The sequence below is a fragment of the Tachysurus vachellii genome, chromosome 1, assembly GCF_030014155.1.
Source record: "Tachysurus vachellii isolate PV-2020 chromosome 1, HZAU_Pvac_v1, whole genome shotgun sequence".
Classification (NCBI taxonomy): Eukaryota; Metazoa; Chordata; class Actinopteri; order Siluriformes; family Bagridae; genus Tachysurus; species Tachysurus vachellii.
Genome location: NC_083460.1, coordinates 30,851,935 through 30,868,810, shown reverse-complemented (window position 1 = coordinate 30,868,810; position 16,876 = coordinate 30,851,935). Strand labels below are relative to the sequence as shown.

Sequence of the window (16,876 nt, the reverse complement as noted above, 5' to 3'; positions counted from 1 at the left end):
AAACTTTGATTGAAATTTACAAAATTCAGCAATTCTTAAAAACCTATCTGTAAGAAATCATTGTTTATGTTCATTAGAGAAACTGAGTTAAGAACATAAAGTCTCATGTTGAATTTTGAAAACCGTCTTTTTAGCAGTATTATTTCACTTTTATATAAAAAAGGTTATATGAACAGAACAACTGTATAATAACTGTATGCACGTATATATTTCCATTGCACCAAGCAACAACCTTTTTGTTTATTGTGTCTTGTTTATAGATTTTTAAGTCTGTCTAACACATATTCAGGTTTAAGACCAGGTTATTACTTCAAAAAAGGGCTTATGGCATCATTTGACAACCCTCATTTATAACTACACTGAGGGTTACAAAGTAAAAGGCCTAAAGAAGCAAAGGTGTTTGCAGTGGTATTTAAAAAAACACAAAAAAAAACTTTTTTTAGATTTTAGATAGAATACTGTGATAGTGAGTGAGTTGTGAAACATAATGCAACATTGACACGGAAAGTACCTTAAATAGAGGAACAATATGATAATGATTGGAATTACATGTAAATTCCCTTGGGCAATGAGGTTAACTAATCAGGTGAGGTTGCAAGTGGTGTGTGTGTGTGTGAGAGAGAGAGAGAGACTGGAACTGGAACATAGGAGTGGGTGGAGTTCAGGGGTTGGCTGCGATCGAGGCTGGGAATGTTGGTTTGGTTGGAACTTAGTGTGATGTAAAGCCATCTGCAAAATTATGACAAACTGGTTTAAACTTTCTTGAATACAAAGTTATTACAAAGTTATATCTTTGAGTATAGTTAAAATCCATCAATACATTTCCAATAAATTTGAGATTTGATGTATAGTTGTAGCTGGGAATATTGTTACGGTTGGAGCTCAGTGGCTTGGTGTGATTAAAGCTGATATCATTGGTCTGGATGGGGTTAAGGGAGTGAGTGTGGCTAAAGCTGAGGTTGTTGGTGTGGTTGGAGATTTTTGTGTTGTAACCTTACCTGAAACTTGATATAAAAAACATTTTAGAATGTTAGCATTCTTAGAGTTAAGAGTTTTGATGTTTTTGGAGCTGAGAGTGTTGGCATTGAACCTGAAAGTATTGGTGTTGATATTGATGTTGAGAGTTTTGGTGTTGGATCTGAGACTGTTGGTGTAGTTGGAGCTGAGAGTGTTGGTGTATTTGGAGCTGAGAGTGTTGGTGTAGTTGGAGCTGAGAGTGTTGGCATTGAACCTGAAAGTATTGGTGTTGATATTGATGTTGAGAGTTTTGGTGTTGGATCTGAGACTGTTAGTGTAGTTGGAGCTGAGAGTGTTGGTGTAGTTGGAGCTGAGAGTGTTGGTGTAGTTGGAGCTGAGAGTGTTGGTGTAGTTGGAGCTGAGAGTGTTGGTGTAGTTGGAGCTGAGAGTGTTGGTGTGGTCAAAACTGAGAATCTTGGTGGTGGAGCTGAGAGTGTTGGTGTGTTCAAAGGTGAGAGTGTTGGTGTTGGAGTTGAGTGTTGGTGTGGCTGAAGCTAAGAGGGTTAGTTTGGTCAAACTCCATAGTTTTGGTGTGGTTACGGCTGTGGTTGGTGTGGTTGAATCTGAGAGGGTTAGTGTGGTAAAAGCTGATAGCATTGGTCTGGTTACGGCTGTGGTTGGTGTGGTTGAATCTGAGAGGGTTAGTGTGGTAAAAGCTGATAGCATTGGTCTGGTTACGGCTGTGGTTGGTGTGGTTGAATCTGAGAGGGTTAGTGTGGTAAAAGCTGATAGCATTGGTCTGGTTACGGCTGTGGTTGGTGTGGTTGAATCTGAGAGGGTTAGTGTGGTAAAAGCTGATAGCATTGGTCTGGTTACGGCTGTGGTTGGTGTGGTTGAATCTGAGAGGTTTAGTGTGGTAAAAGCTGATAGCATTGGTCTGGTTACGGCTGTGGTTGGTGTGGTTGAATCTGAGAGGTTTAGTGTGGTAAAAGCTGATAGCACTGGTGTGGTTATGGCTATGGTTGGTGTGGCTAAAGCTGAGAAAATTAGTGTGGTCAAAGCAAATAGTGTTTTGGTTTAATTATGGCTGCATTTAGAGTGGCTGAACCTGAGAGGATTAGTGTGGTCAAAGCTGAGAGGATTAGTGTGGTCAAAACTGAGCATGCTACTGTTAACATCTCACAGAAAAAATCAAAATACAGCAACGACCATCACATTTTCTCAAGAATCACTAAACACATCACAAATACATCAATATATAAATATTAATAGGTGGAGTTTTCACTTAAATGTCATGTGTTTCCTGTTGATGTTTCCAGAGAGTGTTACCGCTTGACTAAAGTTGGGAGGAAACCGTCGCCTTGTGTGTGATCAAGTTTTCTTCACATTGATATTGTTGGGGTTCAAACTAAGGATCCGAATCCTAGAACCTGTTCACATTATCTGTGCTAGTTAAATAAATGGTCATTTATAATAGATAAGCTATGTGTGTGTTTACAGTTTGTTTACTACAATGCTAGCTGTTTTTGTTACTGCTGTTTATGCTACAGAGTTGGGATGAGATGTGACTCACTCAGAATGACTCACTACAAGGTGGGGTGGGTGGGGGATGTTAACGACTTTCACATCCTTCAAAAATGTATCTTGGCAAGTGAAAATATCTTGAATGAACATTTCCTCATGAGAAATTATTATGCAACAATAAATGTTATTCATTTATATGTATAATATTATGTCTAACAGGCCTTTTACCCAGATTATAGATTGAAAAGAAATTATTATTTAAAACCTAGAATTTTAAGTAATTACAAGGCCTTACTTTCAATATCATGGATCCTAGTTAACCACATTTTGTATATTTTCTAATCCTGTGATTCAAATTTAGTTTTCTTAGATTATAGAGAATAAAGTTTAATTTACAATATATTTCCATGCTAATTACCACTTGTTTTGTTAGCCATCCAGTCACTGTAATACAGTTTTATCATCCAGTTTAATGATTTCACTCGTATTATAGGTATACAGTGTGTATGAAATATGTTTTTTGCATTTATGTTAAATTTCTTTGATAAAAGATTACAATTTTGATTCCACAGTTGCTGGTACTTGTTGAGGGAACATTACTGAGATATGGCCGATGGCAAATTGGGCTTGGAGACTCTGAGTGAGGATGTGCGGAATAGACTCGCAGAGATGCTGGACAACTCAAACTGCGGCTGGAGGCAATTGGCAGAAGCAGTTAAAGAGCAGCCACAATTCTACTACAGGTGTGATCTTGTGGAATATTCTATGTTCTTGTGGAATATTCCATTTTTAGTGTGTTTTTTGGGGGACGTTGTGACCTAATGGTTAGAGAGTCTGACACCTAACCCTAAGGTTGTGGGTTCAAGTCTCGGGCCGGCCACGACTGAGGTGCCCTTGAGCAAGGCACCGACCCCCCCAACTGCTCCCTGGGTGCCGCAAAATAAATGGCTGCCCACTGCTTCGGGTGTGTGTTCACGGCGTGTGTGTGTTCACTGCTGTGTGTGTGTTCACTGCTGTGTGTGTGCATTTTGGATGGGTTAAACGCAGAGAACAAATTCTGAGTATGGGTCACCATACTTAGCTGTATGTCACGTCATGTCACTTTCGTCATGTCACTAGTCTGTCACACTATTTTTGCTAGTAATTCCTGTTTCACTTAGTCTTACTCAGTGCTGTAGTTCTGCTTAATGCTAATTGGACTAAATATTCTAGCACACAAGCTCCACCCCTTTGTTTCAAAGACTTCTTAGACGTCTTTATAAGATTTTTTTTTTCACATCAGATTATTTGCTGTTAACAAATGTTTTACGGTGGATTTAAATTTTTTTTAAACAGTTTCTTTTGGAATCAAGTTTAACACCATCACTAGTGTTTAGAACAAAAATGCACAGAATGGCCTGATGACTTGAGTAGCAAAGTTAGAGCCAATTTCCTCTAGCCCAGACTATAGATTCATGCAGCCACAGTCACAGTAGTGTCAGATGACAAGTTAGGGACAGCCCCTAGTCCTATGGGATAGGCTCCAGGTTTCACATGTGCATGTATAGGATAAGCAGAACAGACAATAGATGGATGTAAGGAATTAAGTATGGTGATGAACGTTTGCAGTATTCCACTTACTCATATATAGATGATCACCTTTTTGTGTCCATGTTCCTCCCTGTGTGCAGTGAGAAGGAGATGACCAGCTGCTCTCTCCAGGTGCTCAACGCTCGTGGCAGTCCTGGCCGATACCTGCTGGCTCTGCTCACTGACAGGAAGTGCACACTGGCTTATTTGCTGCAATGCCTTAAAAAGATTGAACACCACGGGGCTGCCAGTTTCCTCATGGCATACAGTATTTACATACATTTGTCTTGCGGTTCTTCACTGACATAATTATTAATACAGCTAATTAATGTTGTGCTCCACCTCTAACCTTAAACAGCATCAAAAAGTAAAGCTACCCACATACACAAAAAAGTTTAATGTTAATAATTAAAATTAATACATACACTGGTATTAACCCATAACCAATAAATAAATAATAATGGATTATTATGGATTATTAAGTGTGTGTGTGTGTGTGTTGTTTTACTTACAGTGGTGCCAATAGAAATAAGAACTAATCCTCAAAATGTGCAAGTGCCGAAGGGCAGCACAGTAACCCTCAGCTGCAGAGCCATCGGTCCACCGGGACTCAGCTACCAGTGGTTCAGGAAGGAAGATGAGGTGAACTAGGGCTGTTGTAATACAATGCTACTTTCTTTATCACTTTAGACATTTAAGTATGTGTATCTGTATTCATGTCTGTATCTGTGCCAAGCTCTAAATAATTGTATCTGTATCTTTATTCATACACGTCTCTTTACTGTTTAGCTCCAAACAGCTGTCTATGTATATACATATTACTTCTTTCTTTAGATTTGAACATTACCACAATGCCTTTAGAAACACTGGAAAAATCCCCAGATGTAAAATGTCCTCAGTGTCAGCATGGAGTGTGAATTCAGTTCCTCAACGTCAGCTGCATGAAAGTTTTTTATCCTGCTATCTGGTTGTGCTGTTTTTTGTTATTTCCCTTGACTAAATACAAGCCTTTCTTAGTACTAATTAATTTGTCTAAAAAACATCTCATAGCAAGAAGGAACATCTAATTCAGACATGTTTCAGACATCTGATTTTGCTGTGATCTTGACCCTGAATGGATCATCTCCAAAATATAATCTCCACTCATTGGCATCCACACATTTTGTTGCTTGTTCTTGAGATATTGTGCTAACAACAATCTCCCACATGAAAGTTAAAACCTCCTTATTGTACAACTTTTTTGTTGCGTCCTGTGGGATCAAAGTTTGTAAGCACAAAACACATATAGTTTTTATATCAGTATCATCTGTTCTTTCTAAATAATGTATTTGTATTGAGTTACATTCCTGGTGTTAAGAAGGAAGGATAGTTCGGGTAATTTAGTTTCAGGAGGTCTATATATAATTTGTTTTCACATTAACAGCAAGCACAACCAATCCTCTAACAACACACACAAGCACAGCCAATCATCTAACAACACACACTGTATCAATACAGAAATGTGAGGATTGTACTTTTTAACTTGCAGCTGAAAACAGTTGTTGCCTCACCGATGTCTTTGTTGAAGTGAACCAGACAAAAGAAATATTCAGACATTTAGTTTGAAAATATTTGAATTTGATTTTAAATGATGGTAAATGAAATAATGTTTTTGCTTAGCTGCCTGGTGGGAATTTGCCAGATCTGATTTTGAACCCAGCTCGGGAAGGTGCCTACATTTGTCGCGTCAGTGCTGGGGAGATGTACGTGTTTAGTGCGTGGGCCCAAGTCCGACTGCTGCGCTCTGCTGATCCAGGTGACTTGATCAATCCTACAATCAGAGCTTGATTTACACTACAAATTTCCATGAGGCTCAGGCTGAGTGGATGTGTCTCTGATTTCTTTGCAGGCTTTGTGAACTTCCCGTCATCAGTGAGTGGGCTGTGTATAATGCAGCAGCCCAAAGCTCAGGTCCTGTCTGAGGGTGATATCTTACATCTGGAATGTTCTGCCCAGGCCAACCCACCTCCCCAGTTTCAGTGGTACCACAACAAGCAACCTCTACTGAATGCCATCAAACATTTCATAAAGGTATAAATCAATCACTCCATCCATCTATCCATCCATCTATCCATCCATCTATCTATCTATCTATCTATCTATCTATCTATCTATCTATCTATCTATCTATCTATCATATCAATGTATGAATGCAGTGAGTGAGTGTAGTGAGTGTACAGCTTGTATAACAGTGTAAATTTGCTGTCCCCTAAAAATAACTCAACACACAGCCATTAATGTCTAAACCGCAATTGTTTTAACTGTAGAATGAACGATTAATACTAAAAGGTTAATATTAGCATGTTTGTTGTAATTCCATGTGGTGTCTATAATAATGCCTTACATGCAGGAACTTGTATGACAGATGCTCCACCCATTACAAAAAATCGTTTAACAGTGTAAACAAAGTAAGATTTTCATAAAATCACTTAACGTTCATATGTTGTAATTCCACATTGAGGTTGGAAAAGGTTCTGACATGATTAGTTATTTTGCTTTTATTTTTTACATTTTAACGGGGTGTATACATTTTATATCCATTATATCTAAATATCTCTGTGTGTGTGTGTGGGTGTGTGTGTGATGTTTTAAGATTCCATGTGTAACCACAGGAGACAGAGGAACCTACAGTTGCAGAGTGTACAATCTTTATCATGAGATGTGGAGTGACAACGTGCAAGTAGACATTGGTAAGAATGTTAAACACCATAAAGACAGGTGACAAAAAACAACCAGGAATCATCTTTGAATCATCATGAGTGCTTTGGTGCTCATTTAGCATTGATTCTACTATTTTATGGAACTGTAGTAGATCTATGAACACTGTTCTACCAAAAGATTTTCCCTCATTTGGTGTTTTGATGTCCTTTTTCTGTGCTATGGACAGGGCAGGGCTATCCTGGAAAATAGAATTGTTTCATCTTAGGACAAAGTAATTAGTCAGAAGAGTAATTAGTAATTAGTAAAAAGTAATTAGAGTAAAAAGTGTAAAAAGAGTAAAAAGTAATTAGTCAGAATTAGTCAGAAGAGCACGGTGGCTTAGTGGTTAGCACGTTCACCTCACACCTCCAGGGTTGGGGGGTTCGATTCCCGACTCCGCCTTGTGTGTGTTGAGTTTGCATGTTCTCCCCGTGCCTCGGGGGTTTCCTCCGGGTACTCCGGTTTCCTCCCCCGGTCAAAAGACATGCATGATAGGTTGACTGGCATCTCTGGAAAATTGTCCGTAGTGTGTGATTGCGTGAGTGAATGAGAGTGTGTGTGTGTGTGTGCCCTGCGATGGGTTGGCACTCCGTCCAGGGTGTATCCTGCCTTGATGCCCGATGACACCTGAGATAGGCACAGGCTCCCCGTGACCCGAGGTAGTTCGGATAAGCGGTAGAAAATGAGTGAGAGTGAGTGAGTGTTGGTGCGTGAGTGAATGAGAGTGTGTGTGTGTGCCCTGGGATGGGTTGGCACTCCGTCCAGTGTGTATCCTGCCTTGATGCCTGATGACGCCTGAGATAGGCACAGGCTCCTCGTGACCCGAGAATAGTTCGGATAAGCGGTAGAAGATGAATGAATGAATGAATGAACTTTGTGCTGACTTGCAGCAAAGGTTCCCTTGACAGAGATACTATATGTTGAGTCTCACCATGTAATACAAATATATAAATGCCACCCAACATTGTCAGTGGTGTGTTTTCCTTTAATCTATCACTGTAAAGAAATAGTAGTAAGCTTCTTCTATAAATGAATGGCACTGTTTTAATTCAGGTCCTGGGTCATGCACTGGAGGCTACTGGGAAACTGATGATGGACGTATGATAAATTTTTATTACATCTATTTAGAGTTATTGCCTTGTATATATATCAGCTTAAGCCACTCATGGGTGCACTTACTTTTCAGATAAAGCCAGTTCTCTTCCACGACATATGGGGGATTTATACGGTATGGTACAGTTAAATTTCATAAAAACAAATGAAACCTGTACAATTTCATTCAGTGAAATGAAATTAGTTCACTAATGAGCACACAACCTAGAAGTGTTTATTATTAATGCTGTTAATCTTAAAGCATTAACATCAAATTTCTTGTATGTTTTTAGCCACAGACAAGGTTGCACTGCTGATGGGGAATATGAATTATGCCCACCACCGAGAGCTCAGAGCTCCTATGGCTGATGTATATGAGCTGAGCAACCTCTTGCGGCAACTCGACTTCAAGGTGGTCTCGCTGCTCGACCTCAACCGTCACGAGATGCACCGAGCCGTCACCGAGTTCCTGCTGCTGCTCGGCCGTGGGGTCTACGGTACACCTCTGCTTATTCTAGTGGACATATAGTGCATATTATACGGAATTTTGATTTTTCAAGACATTACTCTGGAAAGTCATGTGTGAATTAATATGCAATAGGTTTAATAACATTAAAGTTACACGTGTTAAATATCAAAGAAGAAAACATAAAACAGTTTATAAGTATAAACACAAGACTTTGCAGCATGTGTATGATTGTAGGTGCTTTATGTAGAACAGGAAATAGTGAAATAAGAACCAGAATTGCAATTTAGCCTACAAAATCCTAAACCACATGCATGATGAAGTCCACTTGACACTCAGAGAGGATGCTGTTTTTTTTATTGCTAGTCCAGTCCTATACACCAAATGTAGGTATCTATATTTCATCTAATGACCTTTGGGTGTATAATATTATTCTGTCTGTGTGCCTGTATGATGTAGGGCTGCTTTATTATGCTGGACATGGCTATGAGAATTATGGAAACAGCTTCATGGTGCCTATAGACGCTCCGGCCTCGTACACGTCGGATCACTGTCTTTGGGTGCAGGACGTTTTACAGCGCATGCAGGAGCGTCAGACTGGCCTCAACGTCTTCTTGCTCGACATGTGTCGCAAGCGGTACGGTTTATAACATCCGCTAACACTATCAGTGCCGGCACAGTATGAATATGTGTGAATATGAATATGAATATGAATATTACGATATTTTGGTTTTAGATGAAAGCATTTAATATGTAAATAATAAACATTTTGGGACATGGTGTTATAAGAAACCATATCTATGATTATTTCTTTTTCTGTCTTAAACAGCGCTACGTTTTTATACATCTCTTTTAGTCTTTGATAATGTGGTGTGTCTTCTATACAAGTCCCTGTATATGATGCTTTAGATACGATAACATATTATAATAAGTGCATTAAAATAAATCTATGATTTGGAGCTGCAGAGCTGTTGTTATAGAAACACCTAGTGAGCAGAATTAGAATCGATAATTTATATAACAATAACATTCCATAATGTCAGTTAATATATCAATTCCATATTGTTAAACTATTATGTGAAATAAAGTTCTTTTTCCACTCTGTTCAGTCTCTGCATCTGTGCATTACTGTTACAGAAACTTGAATGATGATGTCATTCAGCAGCCTGGACCTCTGAAAGTCACAGCAAACATTGTGTTTGGCTATGCAACGTGAGTCTTACAAACTTTGTTCATATGCTGGTTGGTAAATTATAACGATCATGAAGGTGCAACTGAATGTTTGTCTCACTGAATGCAGATGTGTTGATGCCGAGGCGTTTGAGGTGAACAAAGATGACCTGTCCAATGGAATCTTCATGAGCTTCCTGAAGAAGAGACTGATGGAGCAGGAGAAGGTCACAGTCATGCTGGATCGAGTAGCTGAAGGTTCTGGGCCTCACCTTATGTCATTAATTATTAGATGAGTCCAAATGAGCTTGTGTCTGAGAGTTGAATGAGGTCTGCTGTAAAGTATTTATTTAACATGCAGTGATATAGTATTCATTATCATTATAATGACAGTCTAAGTTCTCGGACATAGGGACGTTTTTTGCACTTTCCGATTTCTCATTAACATGACATGAGTTTTATTTGTCTTATTACATTGAAGGTAGAGAAAAAAAGAGATGCGGATGAGAATATTACTGTTATAGCTACTTATAACCTACATGATAGAAGGAACTAACTTGTTCTGAAAATGTTTCACAACATGAAATGTAAATATATACAGATACAATACAAACTTAAAAATATGTATCTTGGGCAAATTGCTATTATAGGAAAATATTCAATTTCATGATGACAACATGCAGGATAACAGCACTCTGCCAAAAGGTTTAATTTAATTAGCTGTATGTAAAAGCAGTTGCTTTAAAGTAAATATGACCCTTCTGTTTACATTGTAATGATTATTTAGAATCTTCACACTTTTGAGTTTTGAGCTCTGTTCTGACACTTTGATTATTTTTAGCCTTGTTTGAACTGCAGATCATAGAGTATTTCCTGTGGCTGTTTAAGAGTGTTTTGGACATGACTGTTTATGATTGCAGATATGGGCAGGTATGAGTTGACCCGTGGTCGTCAGGCCCTGGAGCTGCGCAGTAACCTTTCTGAGCGCCGGACTTTAACGGATCGCATTCAAGCACCAGAGTGTCCAGTTATGGCATCAACACGTAACTTGCAGTGGTCCATTGCACACGGTGAGATTATCAGCTGTTATGTTTCTAATACAATGGTGTTTCTCAGATGAGGTTATTCCATAGTGTTAAAAAATAGAGAGGGCACATTTGTACAGTTCCATATTGGGCCACCATAATTTTATCAATATGGCCTATAAAATAGATAACAGTAACCTATGACAGGACATGTAGAAAAGTAAGTGCTATATATAATCGCTATACAGTAAATAAAAAAAAAAAAAAGGGATATGCACACGGTTTAATTCTGTGCTACTATATAAATACATTACACAAGTTCTAATTCTAGTTCTCAAAAATGTGTTTGTTGTACTAAAGTCTGTGAAATGGACACCCTGAAATCAATCAGTTGAAATAGTGAGCTATGTGGCAATGCCTGAGGAGTCATTTTAAGCTTTGCTGAATTCTGCAGTCTCTTTCTCTGCCAAAATACTTTACAGAACATCGACCTAAAAGCTCTAACTAATGGTTATAATGTGGTGCATGTCATTCGATGAGATCTGGAGGTATCAGTCTTTTAGGCACTTCACAACTGCAACAATTCCCAGGCTCTACAAGAAAGAAAACACTCTTAGTCCTCTTTTGCTGCTATAATAATCTCCACTCTTCTCTAAAGGTCTTTCTCTAGATTTTCAATTGTGTGGCTGTGGGGATTTGCTCATTCAGCCACAAGAGCTTTAGTGAGATCAGATATTGATTTTGGGTGAGTTATTTGCATGTAGTTCAGTGAGGTTGACGATAGAATTATATGCAGGACACCTGAAACCTCTCACTCCAACCTTGACCATGTCTTTTTGGAGCTTGCTGTGCACATGGGTATTGTCAAGCTGGAACAGGTTTGGCTTTTTAGTTCCAATCAAAGGAAATCTTAACAAACTTAACAAACCAAACAAAGATATTCTAGACATTTACATGCTTTGTGACAAATGTTTGGGGAAATCCCAGATATAGATGTGATGATCAGGGGTCCACATACTTTTGTTCATATAGTATAAAGCACATGCTTTAGATGAACTCAAAAATAAATAAAAAATAGAATAATAAAGTGTGAGACAATTATTTTGTTCCTGAATGTAGGGCATTAAAAGAATGAAAAATGTTTCTGTTGTTGCATTGTCACATTTGTGAATTATGAAGATGGTCAAACATTTCTTCAGGATTAGACAGAAAAATATTTCAATACACCTTCACAAAAGCACTGACAATGCTGAATTGTTGTTATTTTTTGGTGTTACAGCTCTGCCAGAGAGTCGTGTGCTTCAGTTTGACTGCGGCGTGAAAGTGCAACTGGGTTTTGCAGCGGAATTTTCTAATATAATGATCATCTACACCCGGATTCTGGAGACACCCACAGACATCAGTACCTGCTCTGCTCAGCTGTCTGATTTCACTGAGGTACATTTGTACAACTAAGACAGAAAGTTCTATTCATCTGTTGGACACAATAGGGAAGGGAAAGGCTGTTAAGGTAATGACTTCAAAGCTGCTAGAGCATAAGGATAACAAACATTTGATGGTCCACAATCATCAACAATCATTCTGACAGTTGCTGAAACAAAACACTTCAGGTTTTCCTACAAAAGCACATTTTATTTTATTCCTAACAAATAATATGTTGTTTATGCCTTATCTTATTTTAAGAACTTTTTTTAAGTATGTAGCTCAGGGGTGGGCAAAATCTTTGGCTCAATGGCCACAGAGGGTTTTAAAATTTGACAGTTAGGCTAGACCAATAGCAGATGGGAGGATGAACTAATATAAATTACACTTTAATCCTATTACCTAAAAAAAAAAGAGAACTTTTATTCAGTTTTAGTGGTATCATTGTTGTTGGTTACCTTCTTTGGGTGTCAGCTTTTCTTTTCATTAGTCCATTCAACGTTAAAGAAGGGCTTAATGTAATAGAAAACGTGTGAAGAATGAATATCTGTGTGTCGAGACAATAGACTCGGCTTTAGCAAAGCTCGGTTGTGTTTGGGGTTTTCTAGTGGTATCAAGTGATACACAATGTCTTGCAGGAAAAAGGCGAAATGAACACGGTCTTTAGGACAATTTTGTAAATACTCACTGCTCAGAGGAAATGTTGTTATTGTTAGCACTAGCAATGTGGCTTCATGCAATGAAATCATGCAATGTAACAACATGCAATGAAGTCTTAAGCCATTTAGAGAACCTCAAGAAAACTGGGACATCATTCAGCAACTATTACATAGACATTTGATAGATAGACATAATGACATTGCATGCAATATTGTTTTAGGGCCCAGAGACTGACCTTAAGCGTACCAACCAAGCGAGTCTTCGAGATGCTGGGAGTTTGCTGTTAGTCATGGACGAACGTCTACCACCAGAACAACCGCAACTCTTTACTCGTCTTTGTGCACTGCAAAGACTCAAGGTAAAGAATAAATTCTTTCTAATTTTCCAATTAACTTTTTATGAATATGAATCACTGTAAACATATTAGTTTAAAAATGCACCCATTATCCATCATGTCTTTGCTTACTTGTACATACCGAGACAAATTTATTAAGGTCACTTTGTCACACAATGTTCAACTGACACCATACAACCTCACAATTATCATAAAGAGATTACGCCATCTGTAACATGGAATACAGTTTTCAATTAGCATTTTATTGCTCACACATTCAGAGAGATCTGAGAGAAATTTTTTGATTGACTATCCTTCTCAAAGTGTTTATTAATACCAAATGAACTCACAGTCAGATTATTTAAGTAGATTTAAACATAGCTACTGATTTAATATGTGTGTATTTATTCTCCGTACAGAGCGAGCTGTCATTCACTGTGTGTCTTCACTATCAGTACACTCATCTTGATGAGGAGGTGCAGGAACAGAGAACAGTAACTGTGGGCAAACCTCTGGTTTCCAAACTGAACCTACACGAGCCACAGAGATTCCACACTTCATTACCGTCATTCTCGTCTGATCCTCAGTCTGCCAACATGCCACCTTACTCGTCTTTTGCTCAGGATCTGCATACCAGTTTGCCTTCCTTAGATGCTTCCTTCACTGAATCAACTGATTCCTACTTGTACCCACATGCTGAATTCTCTTCTACTTCTGATCTGAAGAGGAGAAATGAGCCAGAAGAGACCATTAGCCCTGAGTTCCTCAAGTCAGAGGAAGATAGAAAGTCCAAAAGTTTCACTCACACTAGTGCTGACAAACCTCTCAAATTCAGCAACTTTCATTCATTTTAGTTTAAAGGTGCAAAAGGTATTTTCTGTTATCATTTAATTTAAAATGGTGCCAACTGTTCAGCGGTGGTTTCCTTGTATGCAACGTCTTTAAGGCCTCAAGGCATTTAAAAAAAAAAAAACATGATTATCTTTATGGTGCAAGCACTTAACCTGAATGTATATTATACACTATATAGATTAATAGTCAATTTTTTAAAAGAACTTCAAAGTTATGTGTATAAATGTCTCCCTGTTAGGAATCACAGGTCTAAGAGTGTGGAACAGAACATTTTGGACTTACAGAGGCAATTGGTGGAAGATCAGTTTAACTTAATCATATTTTGAAATAATGATCTTAATGTATTTAAAAATTATAAAAAATTATAGTGTTGTTTATTTCCTCTGTTCTAACAGGAAATTATTTTAAAGACAGTTAAAAAACATGAAATATTTGTCAAATATGAGAATTAGTTAAAGAGGTCTTAAGGATGAAATTTAATATATTAATATTATAATATTGTTACAATAGTTATTAATATATTTGTTTTTGCATATAAACAAACAATTCAATATAAAAAAAACATGTACATGGGATAAATTACAAAGAACTACACATTTTTTAATGATTCATTTTGAGTTTAATACTTTCAGGCTATGCAATATGTAATTTGCTGTATTAATTATTTGTATAAGGAATTTTATACAATAGACTAATTGCATTTTTATGAGTTGTATGCAGGTAAAACTTTTTTAAAGTTTTTTATGGTCATTAAAAAATGATGACACTTGTAATTTGTGATAGTATTTTAAAATTGATCTTAAAATATAATCAAATCAAATGGGGAGGCAAGTGAAGGGTATGGAGTTAAGTGTATTGGGTCGTGTATTGGAGGTGGATGGCACAAGAAAGGATGTAAGGATTGGGTGCAGGGAGTGTATTAAGGAAACCCTAGGTAAGAGTTGAGTGGAGGCATTGTATAGGGATTGAAGGTAAGGAAGGAGATACTCACTTAGTGTTGGGTCGGATAGAGAAAACTATTTAGAGATAAGTGGGTACAAATTGTGTTTAGGGATCAGTAGTGTAGTTCAGTGTGTGGGGTGAAAAGGGATGTGTATAGGGATTATTTGTAAATTAAATATATTTAGGGATTAGTGGTTAAGGCTGGAGTGAAGGGAGTGTATTCAAGGATTAATTGGTAGAGGTTAAGTTTTATGGACTGTATATGGAGAGATTGAAGGTAGGGGCTGAGTGGAGGAAGATTTATTAGGGTTCAGTTGGTAGGAGTTGAGTGGAGGGAGCGTATTTAAGGTTTTTTATACTAAGGGTTTGCGTAGAGGAAGAAACAATTTAGAAATGTGTGAAAGCATTTTTGGGGATCTGTTTGGAAGAGCTTGAGTGTAGGATAGTGTGTAGGCATGTTTTTTTGGCAAGATGCCAAAATTTGGGCACAATTTGAGTAACAGTAGACAGGGACTGAATGTTAGACGTGTGAAAAGCCATTAATGAATAGTGTTTGTGTGGGGAAAGGTAAACATCTATTTATGGTCCTCTCCAAAACATTAGAATTAATTAAATTGCTAAATGAAAGTAATTAACACTTAATATTTGGTCGCATATCCCTTGTTTGTAATAACTAGTACATAGCAGAAGAAAGGGACTGTGTAGGGCAGAGGTATTCAACTAAAATTTAAAGAGGTCCAGTAAGAGAAAATTTCTTTAAACAAAGGTCCGGAAGATCATAATGTCTAACTAGTTAGTGTGATATATATATTTAAGTAGCCTAGTAGTTGTATGAACATCTGCACGCAATCAATACCTGTCTGTCAAATCAAATAAATTCAGTACAAGTCAAAAACTTTTTGACAATATTTATTGTTACGTAACATAGAACTGAACATATGTATGATTGTAGATATGTATAATGTTCTCTCATTACATAAATAAAAGTAGGGCTACATTTCAAAATAAGAGAAAAATAAAATGTGAAAATTTTGTATGTTTAAATAAAGTGCTTAACTTTCTGAGTGAGAGAACTGAGCTCTAGCTTGGCTTGGCAGGATGTTAAAACTGGGCTTGAATGGAGTCAGGGCCGTTCTCATACACATGTGGAGGTGCTCATTAGTGACCCTGGAATATTTATTTTGATTATGTTCATTGTAGAGAAAGCTGCCTTGCAGTTGTATGTAAAGCCAAACATGGTCAGGATGTATAGGGCTACTTTCCTCAGACCTGGGAAAGCTGTCTCAGGGAAGTTGTCTTCAGATTTGAGTGGATATGTTTGTTCAAAACCTGTATGTTTTGTTAAAAAATTGCCACTTTTAATATGAGACACACTGGTTTAGTGTGAACAGAAATCAGTCTCCGTCTCACTCGTCTGTTTCTCTCCCTTTCTCCGTCTCACTCGTCTGTTTCTCTCCCTTTCTCCGTCTCACTCGTCTGTTTCTCTCCCTTTCTCCGTCTCACTCTTCTGTTTCTCTCCCTTTCTCCGTCTCACTCGTCTGTTTCTCTCCCTTTCTCTGTCTCACTCGTCTGTTTCTCTCCCTTTCTCCGTCTCACTCGTCTGTTTCTCTCCCTTTGTTTTCTACATGTTATCGCTATCTTTCTTTCATGTGTAACTTTACTCTAATTCTCTCTCATCTGTCTTGCACTGTAGAGTCGCAGGGTTTACTTCAGGAATGCACAGACTTGATTGGTCTGTGCGTGTCCACTACCTTTACCGTAAAGATTGTAAAAGCTGCGCCGATAAAATAGAAGCGCTTCGTCAAGTTTTAAATCATAGCCTTTTGTTTTGGCTGTAGGTCAGGGTCCGGACTGGACAGCTTCTGGGTCCGGACCCGGACCGCGGTCCGTCTGTTAGTGACCTATGGTGTAGGGGGTGTAAGAAGCATACTTTACTACTTTGATTAGTAGGTTGGGGTTGACTGGAGGGGGCATGTATTGGTACAGGGATGAAAGCTAAATTATGTAACATATAATATAGGAAATGCATATACTGAAAAGAGGTTGATTAGTGGGTAGGGGTTGAGTAAAATGAGTATATTTTATGCAATTGAGACTGGATATTAAGTATATTTAGTTACAACA

At 37.9% G+C, this 16,876-nt stretch overlaps 1 protein-coding gene across 1 annotated transcript in view; it reads left to right on the top strand.

The window, feature by feature from the left end:
- Nucleotides 1-15,678, top strand: part of malt2 (MALT paracaspase 2) — an 18,376-nt gene extending 2,698 nt beyond the window's left edge. The window contains exons 2-17 of the mRNA XM_060882737.1: nt 3,054-3,224; nt 4,152-4,318; nt 4,565-4,692; nt 5,710-5,845; nt 5,939-6,120; nt 6,683-6,779; nt 7,843-7,887; nt 7,976-8,017; nt 8,175-8,378; nt 8,807-8,984; nt 9,485-9,559; nt 9,648-9,775; nt 10,438-10,587; nt 11,822-11,979; nt 12,845-12,982; nt 13,378-15,678. Of these exons, the coding sequence (XP_060738720.1) occupies nt 3,088-3,224; nt 4,152-4,318; nt 4,565-4,692; nt 5,710-5,845; nt 5,939-6,120; nt 6,683-6,779; nt 7,843-7,887; nt 7,976-8,017; nt 8,175-8,378; nt 8,807-8,984; nt 9,485-9,559; nt 9,648-9,775; nt 10,438-10,587; nt 11,822-11,979; nt 12,845-12,982; nt 13,378-13,812 (2,400 nt within the window). The 5' untranslated portion in view covers nt 3,054-3,087 and the 3' untranslated portion in view covers nt 13,813-15,678. The remainder of the gene's footprint in view (nt 1-3,053; nt 3,225-4,151; nt 4,319-4,564; nt 4,693-5,709; nt 5,846-5,938; nt 6,121-6,682; nt 6,780-7,842; nt 7,888-7,975; nt 8,018-8,174; nt 8,379-8,806; nt 8,985-9,484; nt 9,560-9,647; nt 9,776-10,437; nt 10,588-11,821; nt 11,980-12,844; nt 12,983-13,377) is intronic.
- The last annotated feature ends 1,198 nt before the right edge of the window (nt 15,679-16,876 follow it).